Here is a 26,849-nt window from a genome sequence, read left to right as displayed (position 1 = left end):
TACAATCAAATTTGCAACCAGATGCACAGCAGCTAAAGAAGTTTACTGCTGGCTTGCCTCTTTGTTCATATGCCAATAAGAATATCATCTTTTACAGCAACCTTTTAGGATTTATTGTAGCTGGGACTTAAAGGCTTAAAAGTACGACTATATTTTACCCTTGGTTAGTTTATACAAAAATTCCAATTTAATGGTGTAACACCAGCAGCAGAGAGGTGTATTATCTTGGTGGCCTCAGTGGCTGTCTAGAGCGTCAGCGTCAGCGTGTGCGTGTGCGTGTGCGTGTGCGAGACAGGATAAGACAGACCACGGTCTAGTGATCATGCCATCTCTCTCACTGAGCTATGCTACTGGCTGTCTGAGAGTGTCAGATAGCAGCGCAGATGCACACACTCACACCCAAACACAAAAAAAACACACACACCCTTGTCCATTGGAATGGATATGTTTGGATGTAAGAAGGAACGCAGGCATCCATTCTCTGCAGGTAGACACACACCTCTTCAATATGCCTTCGGGAGGTAATGATGTAAATGATGTGACCTTTTCCGAGGTGTTTCTTCTGTGTCACCTTGCAAACTGGAAAATTCCCCCCTCTACCAACTTTCCTTCATCTTTAACAGGCTTTAAGCCAACCTGACAGCTCGACCAGTCTGCCTGAAGGTCAGCGTCTTCATTGTAGCTTGTAGATGTTAAGCTACCTGCGGAGGGTGCAAGAGAGTGACATGCTCTTGCACACTCCTGACAGTGCAGAGGGTGTTGCGTGGGAAATATCACATTCACGTAAAAGGCCATCTATTAAAATTGTTAACATTTTATATCTAGTCGAGACATCGATAACATTTTAGTGTGTTTTGTCCCTGAAATCTGAAGTTACAGGCAGTTTCAGATGTATACTGGCAGAGTATGTCAGCAGAGTGGAGGTGTGTACGGGGAGCAGAGTTTCACATTTTTGCCTGCAGTGGGAAGTCACTTCTTAGAAAGTCAGAGATGTTCTTTTTCACTCAAAGGTCTCGGCAACACTACTCTTTCCCACTCACATAACAAACATCATATGCTGCAGCAAATATGGACACAAATGTCCAAGTTGAACACATAAGTGCTACAAGTGTACATAGGGATTTTCGTACGTAAAGGACCATTTCGGACCCTTTCCTCTCATGCATGAACAGCGAGCAGACAGGGAGCAGTAAATTGAAAACCCAGGGTGATGTGAAAGTACTCCTACTCCTCTAACATAATCAGATCTCAGGGATTTTCATCACATCTGGGCTTGATTCTGATTGGATCCCCTCATTAATGAACTATTGACTTCCTCTAATCAGACCAGTTTGCAGTAGTTGAAGTAGTTGAACTGACACACCCATAGGACTGCTCTAACTGGGATGACTTAGGATGTTTGCGAGCTCAGGTATGGTCTAGAATGGGTTTGCATTACCACACAGTCTGGGAGAAGTCGTGTTTATTTCCATGGATAGAATGTAAAGTCTATATATACTCAAGTATGATTTTGAGGTACTTGTACTTCACTTGAGCATTTACAGTTTATACTTGCACTTCTACATCACTACAATTATGAGGGAAATCATGTCCGTCTTACTCCACTACATAATTTTGACAGTTATAGTTCCTAACTACCTAAGAAGATATGATTCTACATTTATGAAATATGATCTTATTAAATATTATGCATTGTTATGGATTAAACTACACGAAAATTCAGAAATTAGTTCAAATAACATCTATCTCGACTAACTAAACCAGTAAAATGTTACTTACACATCAATGCATCAGAAATAATAAAACTTGTAATATGACATATAATTGCATTAGAGTATTTTTACAGTGCGGTGATGCTACTTATACTTCCTCCACCACTGATTATTTTAGAGCGAATTTTAAAGTGTTCTTCAAGGAAGGACATTATTGTGAGTGTCCTTCTCCTGACCATTTACATTATGGGAATTTAGGTGTGCATCGTAAAAGGAAATCAATACTTTTGCTTGAGCTGATTTTGATTTGCTATAAATATCTCTATAGTTTTCATGTGTGTGAAAGCCAAACTGCAAGCGTTATTTCAGGTGTTGAGCACTTAAAATCTTCAAATTCATTCAGTTGAATTGTTAAAAATCTAAATTTAATGTCTGTTATTGCTAGATGTTTCCTGTTTCAATTAATCTTTTAACTCGGGCTATTTTTGAGTAACTAATGACATAAAACGTAACTTTTACAGTGGTTTGCTTTGCTTTCAATGAATAATTAAAGGTTGGTTTGGAGAAGCTTGAAAGACAAAAAGCAAACTCCTTGATGACTAGTGCCAGGACAGGTGGATACACCAGGTCTTTTCAGGATCTCCGACCAAGACATCCTCTACATCTGAAGTTACTACAGCACTTCCTACACTTTGAATAAAAACTATGGTTTAACTTTTTATACAGAACAACATGATTCATTGCCTCCTTATGAAATGGAAAAATTTACGGTATTTGAAGCAGTGGAGTGTTGATGGTATTTTAGACTTGGTCTGGGTGAATCCTCATATAAACAGCAAGACTGATTTGATTTTATGTCTGCCTTGTGGTCTTAACTCATGCATATTTAAAAGATTTTTGAGGATAATATGGGGTGTAACCGCAATCTGTGCTCATGTCCCCACATCACCAGCCATGAAAGGGAGTGAGCAAAAAAGCAAGCAGACTGATAAGAGACGGGAATTCCACCTAAAATCTCATATCTTAGATTACTTGCAAAATATTCATCAACATCATTGCATGTTGGTTTTAAGTAAGTATCGAAACATTTTTTTCTTAACACCAAAAGATAGAGTAATAAGCAAAAGCAGGTGCCTTTTTTGGCAACATTCAGTAAAAGTGTCTGCCCAGGGCTTTCCTCCTTGTTAAACCAATCCCAGCCTGAAGCAAACAGAGGGTGTTTTCCTTACATTAGTTCAAGGAACACAAGCCTCAGAGGGGACATTTATTATATAGTGTTTTCTGTCTTCATAGGTCAGCTGGCTGGCACATTCAAGGTACGCTACTTGGCATTGATGTGCATGCATCACTTTCAAATGATGTTATGTACAAGGACTGTCTCTGGTGGGGGAAAAAATGAAAAAGATAACCTGGTGAAATTTGTCCTGGCTATATCTGTGAATACAGGAATTTTTGCTCCCTATAGTTTATCTGTGTGTATGCATCTCTTGGGGTTGTATATAGATTTACGTGAATATCTTTTCTCTTTTTTTACTTTCCACACTGTGCTCCCTACTGTTCTCTTCCCCGGCTTTGTTATCACATCTTTTGCGCCGACCAAGTGCCTCCTCTGTCAGCTTCTCAGTCTGGTGGCCAAACCTTATCAGTCCCTCTCACTGACTTCCACTTTTTTAGTTCAGGAGATGAATTAAAAGCTTTAACAGAAAGCACTGAAGATGAAATAGTCAAACAAAAAGATGGTTTGATCAAAATAAGTTATTGTTTGTTTAGGGAGTTTATGGTCTTTTCTAATTAAAAAAGGGATGAAAAAGTTTCACTGTTTATAGATGTAATTTATAATGAAAGAGTGTCTGAATTTAAATTCTGTGGTGTGATAATGGATGACAAAATGACATGGAAATTTCATACAGCATATTTAAAAAACAAATGCATCTAAGAATATTTCTGTTTTTACCAAAGCAAAGTATGTATTAGATTACAAGGCAATGAGAATTCTGTACTCTTAATCTGTTTTGCAATATTTTAGCTACTTTGTAGAAATGTAGGGCAACAACTACATGAGCAACATAAAGACATTGTTTAAATTACAGAAAAGAGCAGTAAGAATTATTCTTAAAGGGGATTCAAGAGTGCCCAACTTTAAGTCAGGACTATTGAATCTTGAAGATTTAGTTGAATTACAAGCATTATTTATGTACAGAGTATATCATAGGGTCTAAATATCTTTCAGTTCGAGAAAATGTATAAAGTATAATTAGACTATATGAAGTTGTCAGGTAATTTGTTTTCTTAATTGATGGCGATTGAGTTTGCCTCTTGATTCTTCTTTTTCCTCGTGTTACTGTAAGTATCGCAACTGTAATTGAGAGACCATCTATTTTTTGTTGTTTATGTTTTGAGTAAGGGGCAGGTAAAATAAGATTTTTCCTTTCCCTCATCCTTTTTGGTCATGGAATGTGTAATTTAGAGTTGTATTTTGATTGTGAATCTTTCTGTCTTTTTTTGTATAACATGAGTGAAACAAATAAAAACTGAAATTAAATGAAAATGCTGGCTGAAACAACACTATTTAATATGTGTAGAGCCTAGCAGCCTAAACCAAATTTTATCGTGTGTGTAAGTGGGGATTCATGGGGACTACTGGCGCTAGAGGATAGAACACATGAACAGTAATTGGGTTCATCCTCTTAAGTCCATGGATATCCAAACATCGTTTTGGATTTTTATATTCCTTGTGTAAACAGATTCTAACATTTCTTCTGAAAAGTAGGGGGATTTTTGCCTGGTGATTGTAAAACAGTAATATGTAAGAGTAACTTCTAGGAGACAGAAAAGAGTCCTTGCAGTAGCAGGAGACAGAATTCCTGTAACTGTGCCATCGCTGTCCTGCACTATGTACAGCATACTCCAGAGTCCCTTTTGGGCAGTTTCCTCTACATAATGCCAAGTGATGTGCATTGAAAGAATTTTCCCACAGGACCCAATGAATGAATGAATGAATGACGAAAAAGCACAGCTCTGAGAGGTTTCAGCAAATGGAGCTTGGTGGTAAATAGAAAGAAAAGAACTGGGACTGCGACCATCAGGGTGAAAAGTTTATCCACAGTACAGCCTGACCCTTCCTGATCTTTCCTGGGTTAGAGCAAGAGAAAGCAAATGGAAAGAGAGATGAGAGTGTAAGTATTAATGAGTAAATCAAGTATAAAGCCAAGCAGAATAGCCAGTGGTTGCTGATTAACCCCATTTAAAATAAAGAATAAATAATAATCTGGTTTCTCATAACGGAATCTTTCTACATTATTAGATCCTTTTTGTTTCATTTTTCAGCCTCGCATTATTTGTCATTATATTTAGTGTGTAAATATTCTAAACATGCAAAACAGATTTGATCTTGAGACACTGAAAGTTTTCCTCAGTAGTAAAAATTGGCAAGATTACTTAAGATTCATTTTCAATTGAGAATTTTAACTTGCATACACTCAGGCCACTTTACACACCAGCCAAACATTACGCCACAACTGGCTGTTTAGCTCTCTATCCCTCGAGCAGTTTCAATTGAGAGCTGTCTACTTGCATTAATAAAAGCATACAGTACACACATACACACTGCATATTACTCCTATGTCATTACCAAATGTTTCAATTATTAAGAGTTTACAATTTCTTCGCATAAAAAGTGGAAAGCGTTTAGAAGTGTTTTTAAAATGATCAAAGCTATACTTGACATGTTTTCATACCGGCAAATTAAAAATACAACAAGAAGCAACATTTTGGCAGTTTTTAAAAAGAAGCTAATAAACATGTAAAGGTATATTCAACTTCTGGAATGAGCTCTGCTGTTCTTCAATGGACAGTTTGTTTCACTCCTATGATTTAGCAATTGGCTATTCACAGAAAAAAAACGGCCACACCAGTATATGTCGGACAAGTAAAGCAACCCTACAGTTTGTTAATTTGGAGGGTTCACAAGCTTTTCTTTGTGATTCATTCTGTCACAACAGTTTTTTCAAATAACAGCATTTTGATTAATGAGAATGAGACATGCATTTTACATAACATCCCTTTCTGTTTGTATTTAAAATTCCTCAGTAACCCCCTCATTCATTTCACATCAACCATCCCCGTGGCAGTCCTGTACCTGACACCTACTCTAGTTTTATCACACAGCCTTGAGGAAAACATCTGGGTAAATATCTGACTCCCGTTTCTGCTCTTTGACTTGTCACTGATCGTTGTGCAGTTGTGATGTGGATTCTGTTGTACAAATTAGTTGGGCTTTGAACTATAATCTTAATTGCTATGTTTCTTTTTTTTTTGTGCCTCTTCAATTGCTTTACAAGATACTTTTCTTATCTGCATGAATCTGCATTTTTAAATCTTGCATGTAAGATTTTATTTTGTTAATGTGATTCATTATTATTCAAATAGAGCATCTATTTCAAACAACTCTTAATTGCTACGAAGTCTGGATTTTTTTATATTCCTGTATCAAATTATGGCCCCTCTCTTGCTTTCTAACACTGGGACTGGTTGAGCATCTAGCTGATGGTTTCTACCGTGCCTCACCTGCCATCATCCCCTATGACACAACAGTTGTCCAATGACAAACAACTGTATATGTCTTCGGCTATTGCTCCTCTTGACTGGTTGACTGCTTGGCCAGCGGCTCTGCTGCAACCATAACTCCATAATAATCATCCAATAGATTCCCCGGAGGGCTTCAGTGTCCAGCTTGAGAACTGCTACAGGCTCTCTGCTGCTCATCTGTCACATTTTTTCTGGCTTCAACAGTATTGTGGTGACAAGAGGTCCCTCCGGGTCAGCTCATCCAAAAAAACACCTGATACCATGGATCCTGGCTCTAACGTAAAACCAGAGGCACCCCCCTTTCAAAGGAAACCAAAATGACTGGAAATGACAGCATGTTTAGCACAAAGACAGCCATTGGATTTGAGTGGAGTAAAACAAAAGTTTAACCCTTGGTTTGGATAATTGTATAATATAAATTTCTAAAGTATTCAAATGAATAATTTTGAGAAGGAAAGGGTTGTCTTTGGCTAGCTGGTTACAGCTAGTAGAAAAATACAATCTGTGATAAGAGGCTGTAAATAGACATTGTTTCTTTTTCAGAGATCAGAAACCAAAAAGTTTGGGAACCAATAGTGTCCAAGATGAAAAAGTTCTTAACTGGAAAGTTTAAGTATTTGTCATGACTAAACAAACTTGATTTTTACAATATAATTCCAGTGCTTTTTATACGTCTAGAAAATTTTCCCATCTTTTTAAAAAGATGGCATATTTCACTTCTAAATTTAAAACTAAGCCCATAATGGTACCTTCAAGCGGTGTTATTCTTGCTTTTCAGTCTTTTCGTCTTTTTGCTTATAAGTCTACTAATAACGATGAGACTGGTTTCAAAGGTTGATTACCACTGAAGAGGGAGGAGGTATGAACATAACTTGTCATTTATTCAGTGTGACAGTATGATTGTCTTCAAATACAATAGGTCGAACAATAGAAATCACATAGGCACAGAGCTGGAGGCTGGTTGATTGATGATTTTTTAATTGTGTCTAATTAGTTCACTGATTTTCTTTGTTGCAGCGGCATTGGGCTACCACAGCAATTTGCTGATAACAGGTGTTGAATTTGGAGCCAATTTAGCTTAACTCACTCCAATCATGCACACTCTAAAACACTCCTCCACTAGAGCATCTATAAAGTGCATCAGAACATGACGGTGGTGTTGGCATAAACTGTACTGAACAACTGCTACCTGCTCCTTTTTTTTTTTTTTTATAGCTGCATTGCTTTGTTCATAGGCAAACAAATCTCTATTTTTCATATCCTCTTTTCAACACCTTCTTCTTTGCACAGTCCCAAAATGTGCGAATGACAACTTATTGTAATATTTACTATGGGTTTTCAGGGTAAAATCCTTGGCTTCAACATAAACTCTAACTCATATGTTCCTTGCCCTTGTTTGTTAGCATACATTTTTCAGTATTACAGTATATTTAGAACAAATCAATGTTGAGCCAAACGTTTTAGTTGAGTTGTAGTTGTTCACATGGAAGGATTGCTAAATAGGGCTACCGGGCAGAGGCCTAGGGGCCCAAGGTGTAAGGGGGCCCATCGGCCAAAGCCGCTGTTTGAAGTGGCTTTTACTTTTTTTGTTTTTGTTGCAAAAGTCAATCAAATTACTACGAACAGATGCAAAATGACCACAAAAAGACACACAACCACAAAAAGATGCAAAAGATATAATAATTACAAAGAAATGCAAACTCACTACAAAGAGACGGCAAGCAACCACAAAAAGATGCAAAACGACTACAATTGATATGGCTGCATCTTGTTATGCTTAAAAAAAAAAAAGTGATGTTTTAAGATTAAATGTTGTCTGAAATTTTAAATATGTCCTAAGGAACTTGTAGGTATTTTTAATCCCTTTAAAATTGCATCGTAAGAATGAAGACCATGAGACAACAAAAATATTTTTTAGCTCCTTGTTAAGCACAAGAAACTTGATTAAAAAAAACTTTAAAGCTCCTTTCATCCTCAGGTAGTGCTGTGGAAAATCCACAGAAATCATACATTGTGATAAAGAAGAAAAAGGATACAGGTGACTCAGTGTATCTGGTCACCAAAAGACCCTGTCTGTACAATCACATTTCAGATTATTCCAAAAAGAAAAGGAAAAGGAAACCAATAGACTGCACACAAATATATTTCATACGATTTGGAAAAAAGGTTAATGATAATAGATGGTGATCAGGACCCTGATTTAATTTATCGCCAATCTTTATAACCTAAAGAGACATGCAGAAATTGGAAAAAGAACAGTGAGTCAACATCTATTAATCCCTGGAGCATGAATATGATCGGAAAGCCCAAACAGTCCCACGGTTTTACAGAAACCGAATTACAAAAAAAGGGAATGACATTTCGTGGAGAAAAACAGCCTCTCTTTGTATTTGCAGGTTATGTACAAACATACGTCCTTTCCTTTTCCACATCCTCCACAGCTGGTTATAGAACATCATATGTTACTATCTAATACCTACAGATTTTCCTGAGCCAAGCATATGGCTGACTTTTCCAAATCCCTGGATTGGATTACACCCAGTATCCAACACGGAAAACTAAACCTCTTCAGGTAAATCCCCTGCCTTCACAGGGTCAATGACAGGTCTCATATAAACCTGGTAAAACGTCCCGTGACGGCTCTTTTTTTTTTTTTTTCTGTGATATGTAAAACACGGGCAGGCTAATCAACATTCATAAGCATCTTATAAAAGGAACCAAAGAAATGTAAACATGATCGGAAATCTCCTCCAGCTCCTCCAAGCTAACCCTTTTCAAATACTTCTCTTCCTGGGAAGATCATTCTGCTGATTCAGGTGTTTTGAGGAGAATCTCAGTAGGAAAGGTCAAACTCTAATTGTAATCCAGTGGTGTGTGATCACACAGTCTTCATTGCTCATATCTCAGCAATATAAAGTAGAGTGGCCCAGCTGCAGATTTCGGCGCTGCAGCTAAATGCAATTCATCACACATTATCATTTTACCACACTGCTGCAGTTATTGAGTGTATATATAGTGTGCACTCTAATATGCTGCATGCTTGTGCATGCATGCACCAATGCAAATGTGTATGATTTCTGTATTTAGTGGCGAATTCCAGACTGAATTTGCAGCTGGACTGTGAAAAAACCTCTACAAGATGTGAGAGAAGTAGATTCTCCCATAACAAAAGGATTATAGAGGAAACAAGTACAAACAAAGGCATATTAACTTCAGCACAGTGGAAAGTGAGGGTTTTTGGGTAGAGTTCACTCTCACCACTCCCATCAGCGGGCAGCTGTTTTTCAGCAAAAAAGCTCAAAAACCAAAATTTAGAGTTTAGCTGCTAAAGAACCACGTATTTTCCTCAGGAGTTTTGGGGAGGGTGAGGAATATCGGTCTTACATTCGCCAGGCGGCCAGAAACAGCACATCACATGAATGCTAATGTTGCTCTGTATCTGGGGGTGTGTAAATAGGAAAATGTTTGCAAACAAGTTTGCCACATCAACTTAGAAGGGAATGTCATTGTTGCAATCATATGTTATTTTGGCTGCTTCCAAGAATAAAAAACCAAAAAACATTGCAGGTTTAGACTATTGTGTGGGAATAGAGTACAGATTTTTTTGATCAATCTGCATTTAAACAATAGATTTTCAACCTGTGTGGAAATGAAAACAAAGGAGCCTGGAACACAGAAAAAATGCACTTAAATTTCTACAACACAACTGTGTGGTTTGCAAAATTGCAAGCTGTGATAGAAAGTGTGTGTTATTTATAGTAAATGGGCTTAAATGTACAAAACCACTACTTTAAACTTTATTAAACCACTACTTAAAAGTAAGTCAATAAGTAAGTCTGTAACTTATCACACTCCTTTTCTAACATTGTTTATGTTACCCAGTCTCCACTTTAATATGTTGTTGTCTTAGCAGACATGCAAAAATTGTATTTTACGTTGCAGAAGCAATCCTTCAATAGTGAAGAAACATAATTATGACATTATTCATGTCCATAACATGCAACCTGTGTCTCTTTTTGGTCACTGTATTTCATTTTTTTGAGACTATATGGTTGTAATTGTCATTTAGTATCCACATTATTCCCTACCTTGCTAAGTAATCCCCCGAGCTGCCGTTACTCTGTTGTACATCCATACAGTTAGTAGTCCCAGGTATGAGTGCCAAGGCGGGATTCTCCTGGGCTGCACTGCCCACTGCCCGCGCCACCAGCTCCAATGAGTCGTGGACGTAGTGATCCAGAGAGGGGGACCCCATGACCCCATGGGCCAGAAGCCCCAGGGGCAGCCCCTCTGTTCTCAGCTCTGCCACATTCTGGCTGTCCCCCAAGACCCAGTGAAACTCTGGGAGCATCACCCGGCTGGCTAGCGTCCACAGACGGCGCACCTCCCGGATATCGCAACCAAATGTCACCACCCCTGTTGTGGTTGAAGGTTCTCTCAGGGCCTCCAGCTGCCGCATGAGAGCTTGCTGCTGGTCCAATTTTGAGGAGGAAGTAGATGAAGAAGCAGGGGCTGAGGCAGCGGAGGAAAAATAGGGTAAAGACGACAATGATGATGAAGCCACCCCTCCCGTTGTGATGCCTGATGCCAGTCCAGAGGATGGTAAGGAAGATGAAGACGGTGATAAAGTTGAGGCGGTAGTTGTCAGGTTGACAAGAGTCCCAAGGTGGAAGCGGGTGTTGTTTTTGATGAGGAAGAGGAAGTCGCTAATGTCCCATTCATGGCAGAGCAGAATGCTGATGTCCCACCAACCATTCATCATCAGCAGGGAGTAGAGGAGATGGGATGATGGGGCCTGCACGGTCCGCATTGCCATTTGAAAATGGAGAGGATTCTATGAGGAGATAGTAAGAGAGGAATTGGTTTTAGGGGAAATGAATGGGCAGGTGCGTGTGCAAGGTTTACACAACGGGAGAGAAAAAATTTGGGAGGGTGAAAGTGGAAGACAGAGAAACAGAGGGATGTGAGATGATTTGGGAAAGGGGAGGTAAAAGGTAAATTTAATAAGAAGGGAAAGAGTGTACAACGGGAGAGGGTGAAGAAGATTTAAGAGATTGAAAAAATGGATGGAAGAGATATGAAAGAGTACAGGGAATGGGAATGGAGAAGATGGGATAGAGATGAGGGACAGTTAAACAAATAAACAAGGAAATGGAGGAAATGAAAATATAAGATTGATGGCAGTGATAAACGTGGTCATGGGGAGGACAAAGGGTTGGTTAGGGTTAGATGGATTTCATAGAGGGCAGAGAGATAGGAGGATAAATAAAACATTAATGGATGGGTTTGGAATGAAGGGTAAATTGCGAGAATGGGAGGAATGAGATGGAAAAGGGTGGAAGATAAAATAAGGATAACAGAAATATGATGGCAGAGCACCCGGGGTGCAATGTTAACGAGGAGGAGAGAGGGTTCGAGAGGAATAAGAACAGGAAATGGGGCACCAGGAAGGAGAAACAGATTTAGTAGAGTGGAAGAGGACAGAAGAGAAAAAAGAAGAAAAAGACGGAGCGACAGGTTATAAATCCAACAGTTGAAATACTTTCTATGTTAGCATTCAGTTTATTCCTTGAGTACAAAAACAGTCAACTGTATATAATGAATTTCAGCCCCCACTTACCTGCTCCCATCAATATCAGTATTCACATCATAAGAAATACAGCAGGCATATTGCTGTGTGTACTCTTTGTAATTTTTTTTAGCAATATCTAAAACTGAAAGAAACACAACTGGGCCCCAATTCCAAAGGGTCTTTCACATACTAAGTCAATTCCACGTTATTTAATTCACACCTGTGATTTATGATTCATGAATTCATCAGCTGATCCTTCAGGGCCGGACAGATGAGTGTATACAGCATGGCCCTGGTGTGTGATTTCCAACTTTGTGTGGTCTTATGGTACTGCAAGGTGCTGTGATGAATACGTTTGATAAGCTGGCCAAATGTCCAATATGCTTTGTTTGGAAATAACCAAAATGCATTTTGGCAACAGCTTCACTGAAGGAATAGATAGGTCAAATGTCATTTGAATTGTTATTCATTGTGTTCTGAGGAGCATTGATTTGCTACCTTCCAAACAATGGTTGGTTTCATTTCATTTCAGTATATTAAATAACCTTCTAGAGCCTGAATTTGCTTGAGATAGTTAAGTGAAAGGTTTATCAACTTTATCTATTTTTTTGCTCACAGTTACTGCAATCTTCAAGTTGCAAGCATGGACTAATTTCAACGGTCTCCTTGGTTGGTGCATTGACAACTTTGTTATCAGAAAATCAACCCGGGAGACAAATGATGAGCAAAAAATGATACTGTGAAGTAGTTGTTCAGCACATGACTTTCAAAACCCAAATGTTGGAGCATTTCTGAACACACCACCAGTGAGAATTTTACAACTCAACTACAACATAGAAACACATATGTTTTTATTATTCTTGTTCGACTGTTTTGGAGATGTAGGCCTAAAAAATATATCATGTTTTAGTTGTTTTCCATTTGCCAAGGAAAATACAGTAAATCCTTGGTCCACAGTTTTATAACCATGAAATATGTTTAAAGTTTAGCCTATAATGTGCACTTTACACAATTTTATTGTAGAATAATAAGACATTTAAGTTCCCAGGATAAATTTAGATAAGCACTTTATGCAACATTGGTGATGTAACTGAATCATCAAGAGTCAAATTGAATCAAATCTAATAGAAATGAATTGATTCTGGAAATCAGTGCTGATATCCAGCCCTAGTGTCAAACACTGATTTTCAGACCATGCTGAAATGAACTGAATCCCAAAGTTTTATGCAAAGCCGCACATTAATCTTAAAGCTTATTTTATCCTATAGAAAATAGTTGGCAGTAATATGAAATATGGCTGATTTGTTGGTAATTGGCTAAAACGGACAACACCGCGAAATCAGACCACTGACTCCCTCAGTGCCATTATGATCAGACCAGTGCAAACCCACTGTAACCTAAACATACAGTGCACTGCAACAACAGAATTATAGTGAGCCAGAAGATCAGAGTAGATACGTCTCAAAACTGACAGTCATCCCCGTAATGCTTTAGATAAAATTAGTTCAGGGTGCATGAGCTGCCAGTTCTGCTTCAGTGTGCCTTGGCACACTGTACACAGCCCACAACATACCAGTTACCCAGGTAAATCAGTCACGCACTTGCTTGCATGCACCCCCCCACACACAGAACCACACTCACTTAAAAGGCCCACAACAACTCTGTTTAATTGACTTTACAACTTTTACACAAGCTTTGCACTAAAACTCCAGTAAATTAATCTACTAGTTAATTTCCATTTATCCCATTAATCACCTTTCCCAATAGGCAGGCAAGTAGGACAATAATTAGTCACCTGCTCATTGCATGTACGCAGATGGATTACAAAAAGCACCGACAAAAGCAATACGACATGTTTTATTTCAGATTTAGAAGTCCTGTTTCAGGGGAAGAAATTGTAATGCAGTCCACAGGGCATCAGACTGTCACCCCCCTTCTCATCCCTCAGGAAAGGGAGGATTTATTCTAAGCCGCAGCACTTCTGTACTGTGATCACCACAAATCTGTAACCCTATCTTTGTTCCTCATGTAAATAAACAGAAAAAAATTTGCTAGGATGTGCAGATGCCTGCTCTTACATGGATACGGAAATCTGTGGCTTTCGATGCACCGGGAAATCCCAGGTCTTCTGTCAATGTGCTCTCTTTCATCATTCTTATGTCTTCAAATTTTTTTTTCTTTTTTTTTTTCCGTGGATTCCTCAGCCAGAATAAATTTGCTGAGTTTTGATGCGAAAAAACTTGCAACCCTTGCTGTATGGTAAAACTGCAGGAACTTGCAGAATCATGAGTCAGTGGACAAGTCAAATAAACTAGTAATTACTTGGCTATTTATCTTTTCTCGATTAGAAGATTCATTGTGGGGAAAGTGTGAAAACGGGTTTCCTGTGTGTGTGGGTGTGGGTTTGTGTATATGCATGTGTGTATATGCATGTGTATATGTATATATAATTTTTACAAGATGAAAGAAGTTTTTTTTTTTTTTTTTAGTAAACCAATAAAACACTGCCCTGCACTTGTAGTAATTTACAGAAAAAAAATTATTGCCGATGTCTCAAAATTGTAATGTCCAGAGGGGTCTCACTATTTCTTTTTACAGCAAGAATTCCCTACAGCCCCAGCCCCTAACTCCCTGAAGACCTACCCACAGTTCCTACCCTATCATCCAGCTGGCCTCTTTATGTCACTGCTAACGTTATTCATGAAGGGAGAAAGAGAAACTTCACTAACTCCCTCTACAGTCAGCAAAACCCTATCCTTTATCTATTATCAGTGGATAGAAGCTGAGGAGATAATTACACCAATCTCCCAATCTACAAATTAATTTACCAGGATGTAATTGAAAAGTAAATTCAAGGCGTATTATGTATACCTGACTGTGTACAGGTACACACATGTTTTTTTTTATCTTCACAGTACAAATATTCCTGAAAAAAAAAATCTGAGTAATCACTATCATCCTTCATTCCTCTGTCCTTAACCCAAACTTATTCTGAGCTGTGAAGAGAATAAAAAAGACTTTTGCAGTTTTTAAGAAAACACCATTCTTAGATATCTGACACACAGTATCAAGTCGACACCCCCTGAAACACAGGTTGGACAAAATGATCAAGAAAAAGGACTTTACTTAAGTCATTACTGAAAACACTACAAAAGTGGGTCATTTTAAGTTGCTGCAAGTAGAAAAGTAGAAGTATCTGTCGACACCTCTTACACCGCATGTCAGTCATATGATTGTTTGTAAGCTTGAATCTGTGATTATCGTTCATTTTCGTCAGTGCTGCTGCAGTAGGCATCAATCCAGACTGTTTTGGGTTGCCAGTGATTTCGAGCGCCAAATTTAAGGTGCTGGTCGTGATAGTTGACACCGACCATTTTCTGCTTAGTGGCATTCAATGTGACCCGCTTGTGAGGGCAGTGTTTGTAACCGTGATGAATTTATTCCGAAGCCAATGACGCATTTATAGTTAGTCGACTAATTTCTATACATGTTGTAAGACAAATGACCTCCTTCTGTCCTAATAAAAACCATTTTCAGACTCCACGTTGGTAACACCATTACTTAGACTAATGCAGTTATTAGTTAAACCTGTACAGACTAATGCAGTCCGGTGCAGAACCACTACTACAACATTAAAAATTACCACCAAAGTGAATCAACACCTGTCTGACACATTCTTCAAAAGCTGAACTTTTTAAGTTTTGCAGAGGTAGGATTTATTGCAAGGTTTTTGTATTTCACATTAGATTGTACATATGGCCTTTTACATAATGGGAGTATCTGAAACACATTATAATGCAAATAGCATACATTTGTACATAATTTCATTAAGTGGCAACAGATATTTGCCTATATGCTTCAAGCTGTCAGTGAAGATGCCTTATCTTAATTTTTGATTTGCTACAGTGTTGTAGGCCAGCATTGGATATATTTCTGCTTTAAAAGTGGGTCCTTGTATCAAAGGCAACTGGTCTTTCCCCAGGAGTTTCTCAGTCCCTGGTCTTTTACATGTTAAATTTTCAATGATTTTCTGCTTCCAAAACCCCTCACCACCTATTCCCAGCCTCCCTAGTCTCTTTACTCTGAATTTACTTTATCTTTTTGTCCATTAGCTTCATATTCTCATGAAGCCTCGTCATTTTGATTCTTACATAACAAACTGTGGGCAGATTACATTATTAAAGACACTCACTGATATTATATAATTTTTAATGTTGAACTTTGTTTAACTTTAACCATGAACTTTTCTAGGATAAAATAAGGCCAAGGTCAGAAAATAAACACTAATGAGATCCTCTTGAGACGTGAAAAATTTTCACATTTTGAAAACTCTGTTTTGAAGAAATTGCTGTCAGCTTTCAATTGGGTTTTGCTAGTGAAACTAGACTGAGTCAGAGGGGAGTTAAGCAGTTTCTCCAGAATTCACACATGAGCATAGCACAATCTGTTTGAATGACTGTCTATCTCGTGGTCATTTCTTCTACCTTTTCGTCCTTCCGTCCCGCCAGCCGTCTATCCATCTACCCACTCGGCAAGCGTCTATCAATTAATCAGTCTTCGTTGGCTGGTTCGTCTGTTTTATCTCTACCCGTTTTTTCACTTTTCAGAACCAGTTTGGACTTTGGACACCTGCTGATTCCTTGCAGTGAAATGTTTCCTTGTGCAAAGAGCAGAAAATTAGATAATACACACACTCACACTCACACACACACGCACACACACACACGTTAGCTCACTAGATGGCAAGTGTCCCAGAACCCTTCAGTCTAACTAATGGTTCGTGTGCACGTGTGTGCCTGTGCGTGTGCGCGTGAGTGTTTGAATGAAACGATGATGCTCTTTGCCCCTCCCAGGACGGTTGTGTGTGGAAAGTCAAAAAGACAGACATACACTATGAATCTGCTCTCACTGATATGAAATAACTGCCCTGTTAGTGCCACCTAATTAAAGCGGTTTACAGTGTAAAGTAACAACATTAACAATTTTGTGTCTGTGTGTGGGTGTGTCTAGCTGAACTTGTGAAAGAGGCTTTTTTTAAATGTTCATAAATACGCGCACACAAGCACACACACACACACAAATACACTTAGCATGTGTCTTCTCCGTAGAACGATTATTGAGGAACCATCCCAGAGATGAATATAATGTATTTAGACTTTTAACTCATTTCCTCTCTCTCTCTCATTCCAGCTTGTATGCTCTGATAATCTTAAATTGGTGTATTTGGCGCAAGAGTAGCTTTTTCAGCTCATGAAACTGACCAGGATCATCTTGTCTCTTATGAAGAGCCAAGGCTGATTTTCATTAAACATGAAAACAGGATCTTTCCTGAATCTTAAGCAAATCTGTTGCAGTTGCCCAACCTTAACTGTAAATCTGTAAAGGAGACAGATCAGAACATGTTATGTAATTTTGGTATGGTTATAAGGGGTTGTTTTCGGAAGGTACTGAAAACCTATTTTGATGGTTAGATCTGTTAATAGGTTGTTGATGCCTAAAAACAACTAATGTCTCAAGTTTCACAGCTTGTACCTACTCAAACCATTCTGAAGACTGAAGCTAAATTTTAAAGATTGAAGGGTGCCAATTGAACACTGATGTTTTTCAGTTTGACTTGACTTTTGGGACGATGAGAGGTTTCTACCCTAGCTGTGTGCTAAACAACGTAAAACCATGTCACTTATCAAGCCAGGTATTTTTTTTTTTATTTTTTTTTTTGGAAAATGGCAGCATGTCACCATTTGTGAAAAAGTGATGCTTAGTTTTAGACAATGATTGATAGCTCTTGGTTTAAACAAATCACAGCAGTAAATAGACATTGGCCATGGTTTAAAAAAGGGTTATGCCACTGCAGGCTTTAATATATTTAGTTTAAAAGCATGGGTTACAGGTTTACAAAGGCTGATTTACAACTACAAACTTTGGAATTTATTGTGAACATCACTTTACAAGCTCAAAGTCTTTTTGACTCTAATTTGAGCCCATAATGAAGTTTCTATAATTATGTTCGCCTGCCAAGTGGGTATATTGTTTAGAGAAAAAGCTTTGGCTACACTATTTCTATCGAAGTAATGGTGGTGAAGAACAATTTTGACCTCATTTAATAAGCAGTGAAATGCCTTCAAAATTTTCTGTATAGTTGAGTCCCTGTGCACTATTCAGTGTGCATTCACCTTGGGAACAGGCCAAATGACTCAAGTTTTCTCCAGCCTTCTCTGGGTTTTTCTCGTACGGACATAAGAGTGGGCCAGAAGCGGGTCGAAGACTTGACTTTAGATTGATGGTGCTGCTCACCGCAGGTGTGAGCCAGATGTGTGTCTGATAATTATTACTGGATGGAGAGATAAAGGGGAAGTTTGTCATTTCTTTGTTGAAAGGACTCAGATCAATACTGTACATGTCAGCACAACTAGAGGTTGCCTTACACGTGTGTGTGTGGGTGAGTGTGTGAGAGAGGGAGTTCATGTCACTTGTCCAGGTAGCAAGGTGTCATCATGAAGTGTAGCGCCAAATCTTTTTTTTTTTTTTTTTTTTTTTTTTTAGCTGCATTTCCAGCTGCTTTATGTGTACACAGTGCGGAACTGAATATCAACACAGCATTTGTTTACGCTTATACTGTATACCTCAGGGCACATGCTGCCTGGTGAGGGTAGCCTTCAATCAAAATTTCACTCGGATCCTTGTCTTTTAAAGGAAGAGAGGATCCTCTCTCCTCCTCCCTCTCTGCATAGAGACACACTGTGCGGATTTCATCGCCGGGGATAGAGCCTGCCGCTGCTTTCCCCGTGCTCCTCGATTTGATGCTTTATGTGAAAGTCCAGAACATCAGCTTGTGTCACAAAACTGTGTCGCCATTTTAGCTTAATTTGGGCCATTTGACCGAGAGCAGTACCGAGGAAGAAGAGAAAAGAAAGTGTTCTGTCCTTCCTCTGAAAGGATGCCTAATGCAGAGTAGGAGGGGGGGGGTAAGAGGAACAAAGACCAGTAACAGGAGGAAGTGTCTCTCCCTCCAGCTGCTGTCTGAAATTGGGGCCACTGATGGCACTTGGAAAATGAGGCCTTATAAATCCACTGAAACTCGTTTTACTTTGGCCTTTGAACCGAGGTGAATCTGTGTTGGTGTAAATTGACCTCTGACGTTCACATGCCGCAGGTAACCCGTGTATTTCTTCATCATAACAACTGTTACACCTGTGCAGACACGGCCCACTGAGGCTGTATGCCCGAGTGCAGTTATCAGCAGCTCAGATGTAACTCAGAAATAACTTTTTTTTTTTTTTCTTTACCTCGCTGTGGCGCGTGAACTCCCTCTGCACAACGCTGACGACAGGCACCTGAAGCGCCAGCGAGACGAACTCCAACTTGACGAACTCGTCCCGGTTCCGCGGAAAGGCGACCATGGCGGAAACCCCCTGCACAACCACGGTGTGACACACGCTCTCCACAAAGGACAGCGGGTCCTCGTTCTCGGGGCTTCCCGAAGAGGAGAAGGAGAACGCGGGCAGCTCGCCGAGTCCGGACCCCACGGCCAGGACCAGCTCCAGGGACAAATTATAGGGCAGCAATCCGGCCCGGTTTAGAGCCTCGACAGCGAGCAGGACCGAGTCTCGGGGTGCAAACACCCGGTTCTCCCTCGAGATGTTCTCCTCCCGCTGCCGCGCCTGGCTCTTACTCCTGTTGGCTCCCCGCTGGCCATAAACGGTGCCTCTAGACCTCAGGCTTCCGTATCCAGGCGCACTGGCACTTGCCTTAACAGGCTTCTCCAACTTCAGCCGCCGCTCTCCGCTCCCCGTCAAGCCTTCCTCGGCTTCCCAGTCCTCAGAACCGCTGCCAGCGGTGGCGGAGAGCAAGCGAGGCTGAACGTGCAGAGCCCCGACCCGAACCGTGTGGCCGATCCGTTTCAGCACCTGGCACGGCTGCGGGTGCGAGTGAGCGCACGGCGGGAGAAAGACAAGAGCGCACAGTAGTAACCATAACGGTGGCGAGACCCCGGTGCCTGCTCGAGTTCCCGGGTCATTCACCATCATCATCACCACCGTCTTCATCCTCCCCACTCCACAGCTGCGCCGAATGGCCCGTCCAACGGCAGACCGGCTGAACACCGGGGCCGCTCCGTTGGCCCCCCTCCTGGCACCCCACGTGTGGCCCTGGTGAGCCACTTAGACCAGCTGCAGCCCCAGCTCCAGCTCGAGCTCGCGGCAAAGTTGTGCGTTTCTCCACGGACACAGACAACAGGCTGCTGAGGCGCGAGATTAGGCACGAGCCGCGCACAAGCAAAAAATGATCCCCAAAAGTGCTGTTTTTCATCTCAAAAGATTTGCATCATTCAAGCCTTTTGATTACTAAACAGGTCATGGAATCAAACAGTAAAATATGCATATACTCCAGTGGCAGAAGAAAAAAAAGAAAAAAAAAAGAAGTAGAGTGTAGGCAAGCCCAGATGAGGAAATGTTAATGCGCATCAAACACATTCCAAAACAGTGAAATCCACCACTGGAAACATCTGATGGCTTCGAAGCAAAATGATCCCATTATCATCCAGAGCTCAGGAGCCAATGCAACATTACCTCATCCCGGCACTCGCGATAAAAAAGAAAATGTTCTTTCTCCCCCTTGTTAAACACCCGAGTAGAAGCTGTCCAGAGCGCGCTCAATCCAACCTCTGTACTGACACTTGTGCCGGGGAGACCTCAGGCACGAGAGCACGGTCTTCTGCGCACGTTCCAGTCTGACTTAACCCCGTCCTCACTGTGCCCCCACCCACCCCCTTCAACGGGGGGAGGAGGGGTGGTTGTAGGGGTTATGAATGAATGAGTTGAATAACGCAAAATAAACAGACACAACCAACCGGATGGATGGATGGATAGTGAAAAAAACAGATTAACCAATAAATCAAACAAACCAATAAATACATAAACATGTTGGATAGAGAAGGAAAATGAAAAAGGGATATAAAAAAGGAAAAAATAAATTCTCACTACTGATTGGATCGAAGGCGAGCCTGGAGAATCTGGATGCAGACCTGATGCATCAGATCAACCGATTTCCACTGGAGCTTTAGCCCTACGTATGGAGCAACAAATCTTCTGTCGCTCACATGGAGCAACTTATATTAGTCCTATAGCAGCCTGGATTTACTGTGACCGTTCTGTGGAAGTAAAAAACATCACATCTGCGAGTCTTGTAAAACGTTTACATGTCATGAACAGAGAACAAGTAACGCATTCATTTATAGAGCAGCCATGCAATAGGTGCTAACAATATTGTGTCCCTATTGCTCCTGGTGCACGTGTTCAGCAAATTTAGACTGCCACCTGCTCTTAATAAGATTGTTTTGTTTAATCATATCTAAGGACACCCCATTAGATCATTAACAACTGCTGAAGGAACCAATGTTTAACTGATGTGATTCGTGTTGCTGTGGTAGCCCCACAGGTCAGAGGTCATCATTGACCCAATCAGCAACCTCAGTTTAAATAGCCACCCAGATTAATGATTGGTTAATGGTCTAATCAAGATTAATGATTGGCTAATGGTCCGGCTTGAAATGAGAGGCACACCTACCGGGATATTGGAAGATCAATGACCCTGATCGATCTGATACAGCATGACCTCAAAGTATGGGACAGGAAGGAAAGATGAGAAAGACAGAGAGGAGAGATTTGGAGAGGATGAGGAGGAGGAGGAGGTGGTGGTGGTGGTGGTGACCAGAGGGGATAGCAACAGAGGTAGGGGGGGAGAAGCAGAGGTGATGGAGAGCTTGATGGAAATGTAGGGGATTGATGGGAGGAGAAAAGATGGAGAGGAGGGAGAGGAAGAGCAGATGGTGTGGAGGTGAAGGGAATAAGTGAGGAGAGGTGAATACTGTAAGAACTAGAGGAGAAGAAAGGGTGGAACAGGTAAATGAAGACAAAAAGATAGAGAGGCGATACAAGAGGCTGCTTCAGCTGCAGCCTCTTTAAAGAATCAAGGGTATTAGAAACATAACAGAAAGCTATTTTATTTAAGAGGATGAAATTAAAACGGAAGGATGATAGAAAAAGGAAATCACAGTAAGAGGAAGATTCAAGGTGAAATTTAAGGGAATCTTTGAAAGAGCCATTACAGTTGTTTTTGCGCCAAGAAAAGGTTTTTTTTTTTTTTTTTTTTGCCATAACATTTTGCACTGTGTTGGAGTAGGATATCAGACAGCCATATGCTGCACAGGACTTTCAAACAGGCATTCGAGTCAGAACCCAAATTCTAATTCCAACTCTTGATGAAAAGACAGTTTAATCAGACAGACGTTGAAGATTACCTCTGCATTTTGAATTGAGCTCAGTGGAGGAAGTTCCCACTTTTTAAATTTATTTTCAGAACATTCATATTTTAGCCTGGTGTCCTCATGCTCCTCACAGGAGGAGATTTATACTTCATAGACTGTATGATAATTTATTGGGGAGAGTATTGTCATGTTGTAGCTGAAAGGAGGATAACCTTGAATTTTTGGGATATTTTATTTACCCTGTGTATATATTTAATTTATATCTATCTTTGTGAGACTTAATATATATAAAGAGATCACATAGTTACATAAAAAATGGCTTTTATTGCTCTGTTTGGCCACTTGAAGAGAACACCAGTCCTGTCTCTGTATCAGAGCTTTATTTTCCTCATTACAAATAACTTAATCTAATAGGCCCAATATGTCCATTTTTTTAAACATAATACATGTGGATGTTATTGATTATTAATGATTGCACATTATCTCTAGCAAAGAGCACATCATTTTTTCACCAGTCTACAGTGGCCTGCACTCCACAGTTAGCTGAACTGTAACCAATATTCTTAGACCTTTTGTTGATGTGTAAAAACATATCTGTATTTGGACATTGACCATTTGACAGTAATTAAGTTTTGATTTGATATTTGTGGTGGGATCTTAGCTCTTAGTGATCTCAGCTGTCTGCAGGAAACAACGATAAATAAATAAAGTAAATGCCATTTTCTCATCGGGGTCTTTTTCAATATATTATCTCTTCACTTCAAAGTTAATGAAACCTTGACCAAAACTTCACCTAGACAGATGTGCTGAAGTGTTTTACAGTGTTTTTTCCAGCAGTGTCTCTGTCTTTCTAACAAACTAACTTTTCTAACTTTTTTGTTTTTCTTCTTGGCTGCTGCTCTGTCTTTCCATCCACTTTAGATTTCGTTATCTAACCTCCTGTTTTTTTCTCTTTGTTTGTCCCTCCAGCCGTCTTCCTGTCTTCCTACTTGTGAGCTCATCTGGTTTCAAATTCATGCCCGGCTGCCTATTTGATACAGCTATAAGTCTGCCCTTTCCTTTGTCCCTGTCTGAATATCTGTCTGACCCCTTGTCCGATTCAATATTCATCCAAGTTGTGTGTCAAGTGTGTCTGCTTTGGTTGTCTGATTTGCTGACCATTTACCTCAGACCTGTGTCTGCTCTCCTGCTGATCTGCTCACCTGTCTGTCCTCTTTCTCTTTCAGCATCATTGTGTAACTGTCTGCTTGTCTGTCGCTCTGCCTCCCTGCCCGCCTGCCCACCCGTCTCTCTCTCTCTCTTAGTCTCCTTGCTGTAAAGTGATGCTGCAGACTTTGCTGACCCTTAGCCTTCACCTGCCAACCAAATTCCTCCAGCAGCAGAGTTTACAAAAACAAACAAGCAAACAAACAAAAACAAATTCAAGTTTGGAGCACCTATTACACACACATCTGATCACACAGGCTTAATGGAACAATAGACACAGAGATCACTTCCAAGCATACAGATACATTGATGTAGACAAACAAATACTGCACAGGCCATTGCATTCTGTGTTTTGTAAAAAAAAAAAAAAAAAGGCTTGCAGCGACCAAAACAATGAATTAAATTATTTATATGTTTAATGATCAGAATATGGGTTTTTTTTTTGTTTTTGTTTTTTTAGTTACATGGTTCATAAATGAAGTGACATGATATCTTTTTACGAGAACTTGTCTGACACTTTTTATACTTTCTCAGAGAGCTGCAAGAGGCTCAGATTAGTACTGAGATACAAATGTAGTATGATAAGTGTTCAGGTGAAGTGTCTGACTTGGAAGCTGGGGCATAAATGAACAACAGTCTGCCCTTGTAGTCTGATTAACACGTAACTATTTGTGTTACCCAGGTTTGCGTGGAAGCCTTGATTCAGTTGAGCCAATATGAGCAAATGCATGATTTTAATTATTTAATCCCCCTCATCAGTCATCTGTCACAGCATCAAGCTGTTTTTAATCAAATACCACTATTGTCTAAAGGAATTATAACCTTGTACTAGTATCTTGTTAAAAATATCTCTTAATATTTATATATTTTTTTTGTTTTTATCGTTGAAGCAATACAAACACAAAGTGATTTGCCATAGATCGATGTTACATGATCTCACATACATACATACATACAATACTACAGTGGGATAAGCATTACATTGAGGGGAGGGGGGGTTGTGTACATTTAAATACGTTCTTGAGTACAGTAATACAGGGCTGCCCCTATAGTGGTCTGGCTCCAGACCCTTGGGAGGAGGCTGACACCCTTAAAGAGGGAGCTCATTAATACTTTGTGATGTCTTCTATGTACTTCAACCTTTTTTTTTCTTTACCCTCCTCTTTTCTTCCCCCTTTTGGGGGTTTGTCTGCCAGTCATTTCTTCCACCTCCCCAGTAGGCACATACCCCCAACCTGTGATGGATACTGGCCGACCTGCCACTCCACACACACAAAGTTATCAAAAAACTTAAAGAACGAAAAAGTAAAATAAACAAATGGGTGAGAATGAATACTTTTTTCTTTTCTTTCATCTTCCTCTCCCCCTCTCCTCTCTTTCTCCTAAACAAATATAAACAAACAGATGTGAACACACACACACACGCACACACACACACACACAGACGCACATGAATAAACACATAAACGCAAAAAAGAACAGAGAGCAGTGAGAAAAAAAAATTGGGTTTGTCTATTGTGTGTATTTGTGAATATCCCCGTATGCATGGTTGGGTGTATTGTGATATTTGGGAGATGTTTTTCACAACTGGGACCTGTGGTCATTTATGTGGCTTTGGTCTTTGGGTGAGTTCTGTTTTGAGTTTAGAAGAGTTAAGAATGAATTCCAGGTTTCATTAAATACTGATATATTGTTTTCTCTGTAAACTGCTATTCTCTCTGTATTGAAATGTGTTCTGTAAGTAGGTTAATCCATTGAGTCATATGACAAGATTTTCTGGATTTCCAGTTTGGAAAGATTATTTTCGTAGCGATAGTTAGGGTAATGAATAATGGGTTTCTTTATTTAGTTGGGAGGGCAACTTGTGTGATATCTCCCAGCAGATAGAGTGATGGGGGGAATTGGGTTCTGCAGCTCAAGATAGTGGAGAGTTTCTCAGTTCCTGCTGTCCAGAGGGAGGGAACTGGTTGGCAGGCCCCAGTGGCATGAAAATAATCGCCTGTGCTACCCAATGTGCATTGTGAGCAGGTGTCTGTGTCAGCCAGTCCCATTTTAAACATTTTACCTTGCGTGATTTGGGTTCTGTGGATAGTTTTATATTGTATAAGATGCAGAATTGTGTTGGTGGGTATAGAGAAGATGTTTTTACAGATTTATATGCAGAACTCAGGGTTGGGAGAGACAGCAAAGTCATTTTCCCATTTAGTAGTTGGGAATGTTATGGAAGTATCTGAGATGGATATAAGTTTAGAAATGTTTGTGCTTTTCATGATCTCATCATTAACTTTTTGAAGGTTGTAGTGTGGTGTTGGTTATGGTAATTTTGGATTTAATTATTGATTTTAATTGTTGGTAGTGGAGAAACTGTTCTCTCTCTCAACCCTGGATTAGTGTATTGAATTATTTGAATTGATTGTTTTTGAAGAGGAAATGGAGATGAGTAATTCCCTTTCGTTGCCATGATGAAAAGAAGACAAGGGTATTGTGCAGTTTGGAAGTCTGGATTGTGCCATATTGGGGTGTATCTACATGGTTCTAGTGATGGTTTACTGATTTTATTGGTTTTCCACCAGGCTGTCACAGTTGAGAAGATTGTTGTTCCTTGCCCTCAAGGTCTGCAACTGAGGTGGTCTTACATTTATTTTGTTCAAATTATAGCCATGGGTTATTATAGTTGTGCTTTTGGGTCGAATTGAATAAATACTGTAGCTGATGTGCCAAGAAGTAGTGGAGAGAAGTTTTTTTTTTCTTTTTTTTTTTTCTTCTTTTCTCTCTAATATAATTGAGTAGTTACTGAGTCGAGCGATATGAACCATTTGTCGGTGGGGGTGATCGGAAGCATTGGAAACAAATAATTAATCTGAGGTAAGGTTTTCATTTTAACTGTAGCAATTCACCCAATGAAAGAGAGTGGGGGATTGGTCCAGTGTTTGAAGTTGTGGAGAAGTTGTAAAGGATTTTGAAAGCTTTGCGTAGTGACACTTAATGGTTCTGTAACAATATGAATAAATCATCTACATAAAGAGCACATGTCTTAAGCCATCATGCACACTAACACACGCTTTCCTCTTTGCTATTTCATTTCTTTGTGAGTCTCAAATAAAGTGATTTAGTGATTTAGATTTTTAACCCTTCGCTTAAACAAGTGTTCCCAGAAAAGAAGAAGAAAACAGGAAAAAAAAAAAAGGAAAACTATAGAAGACTGACATCCTTGCAATCACACCACGGTGTGACTTCAAATCTTACAGCACTTTGCCAAGGTCAAGCATTCAAGCTAAGAAAAAAAAAAAAACTTTTAAATTTAAAAAAAGGAATAAACTGTTTACCAGTAGTTTATCCATATGTATTTGTTATGCATTTTACTGCAAGTCACATAGCAGCATTTTCATTGAACCGTTATTTGTTTTTTCTTTTTTCTTGATCATTCACCACAGCTCAAACTCATTGATGCTTCAGTTTGCAACATTTACTAATAAAGAGACATTTTTTTCATCAAGTGACTAAGGAG

The 26,849-nt window shown here is 39.7% G+C and overlaps 1 protein-coding gene across 1 annotated transcript in view; it reads right to left on the bottom strand.

The window, feature by feature from the left end:
- The window catches only part of grin3a (glutamate receptor, ionotropic, N-methyl-D-aspartate 3A), a 41,936-nt gene extending 21,493 nt beyond the window's left edge, over window positions 1-20,443 (bottom strand). The window contains exons 1-3 of the mRNA XM_040158056.1: window positions 20,439-20,443; window positions 19,158-19,998; window positions 10,388-11,133 (exon numbers count right to left, since the gene is read on the bottom strand). Of these exons, the coding sequence (XP_040013990.1) occupies window positions 10,388-11,133; window positions 19,158-19,998; window positions 20,439-20,443 (1,592 nt within the window). The remainder of the gene's footprint in view (window positions 1-10,387; window positions 11,134-19,157; window positions 19,999-20,438) is intronic.
- Window positions 20,444-26,849: the final 6,406 nt, after the last annotated feature.

The sequence above is a fragment of the Xiphias gladius genome, chromosome 20, assembly GCF_016859285.1.
Source record: "Xiphias gladius isolate SHS-SW01 ecotype Sanya breed wild chromosome 20, ASM1685928v1, whole genome shotgun sequence".
Classification (NCBI taxonomy): Eukaryota; Metazoa; Chordata; class Actinopteri; order Istiophoriformes; family Xiphiidae; genus Xiphias; species Xiphias gladius.
Note: the sequence above shows the minus strand (reverse complement) of the source record. Positions and strands in the feature narration are given on the sequence as shown.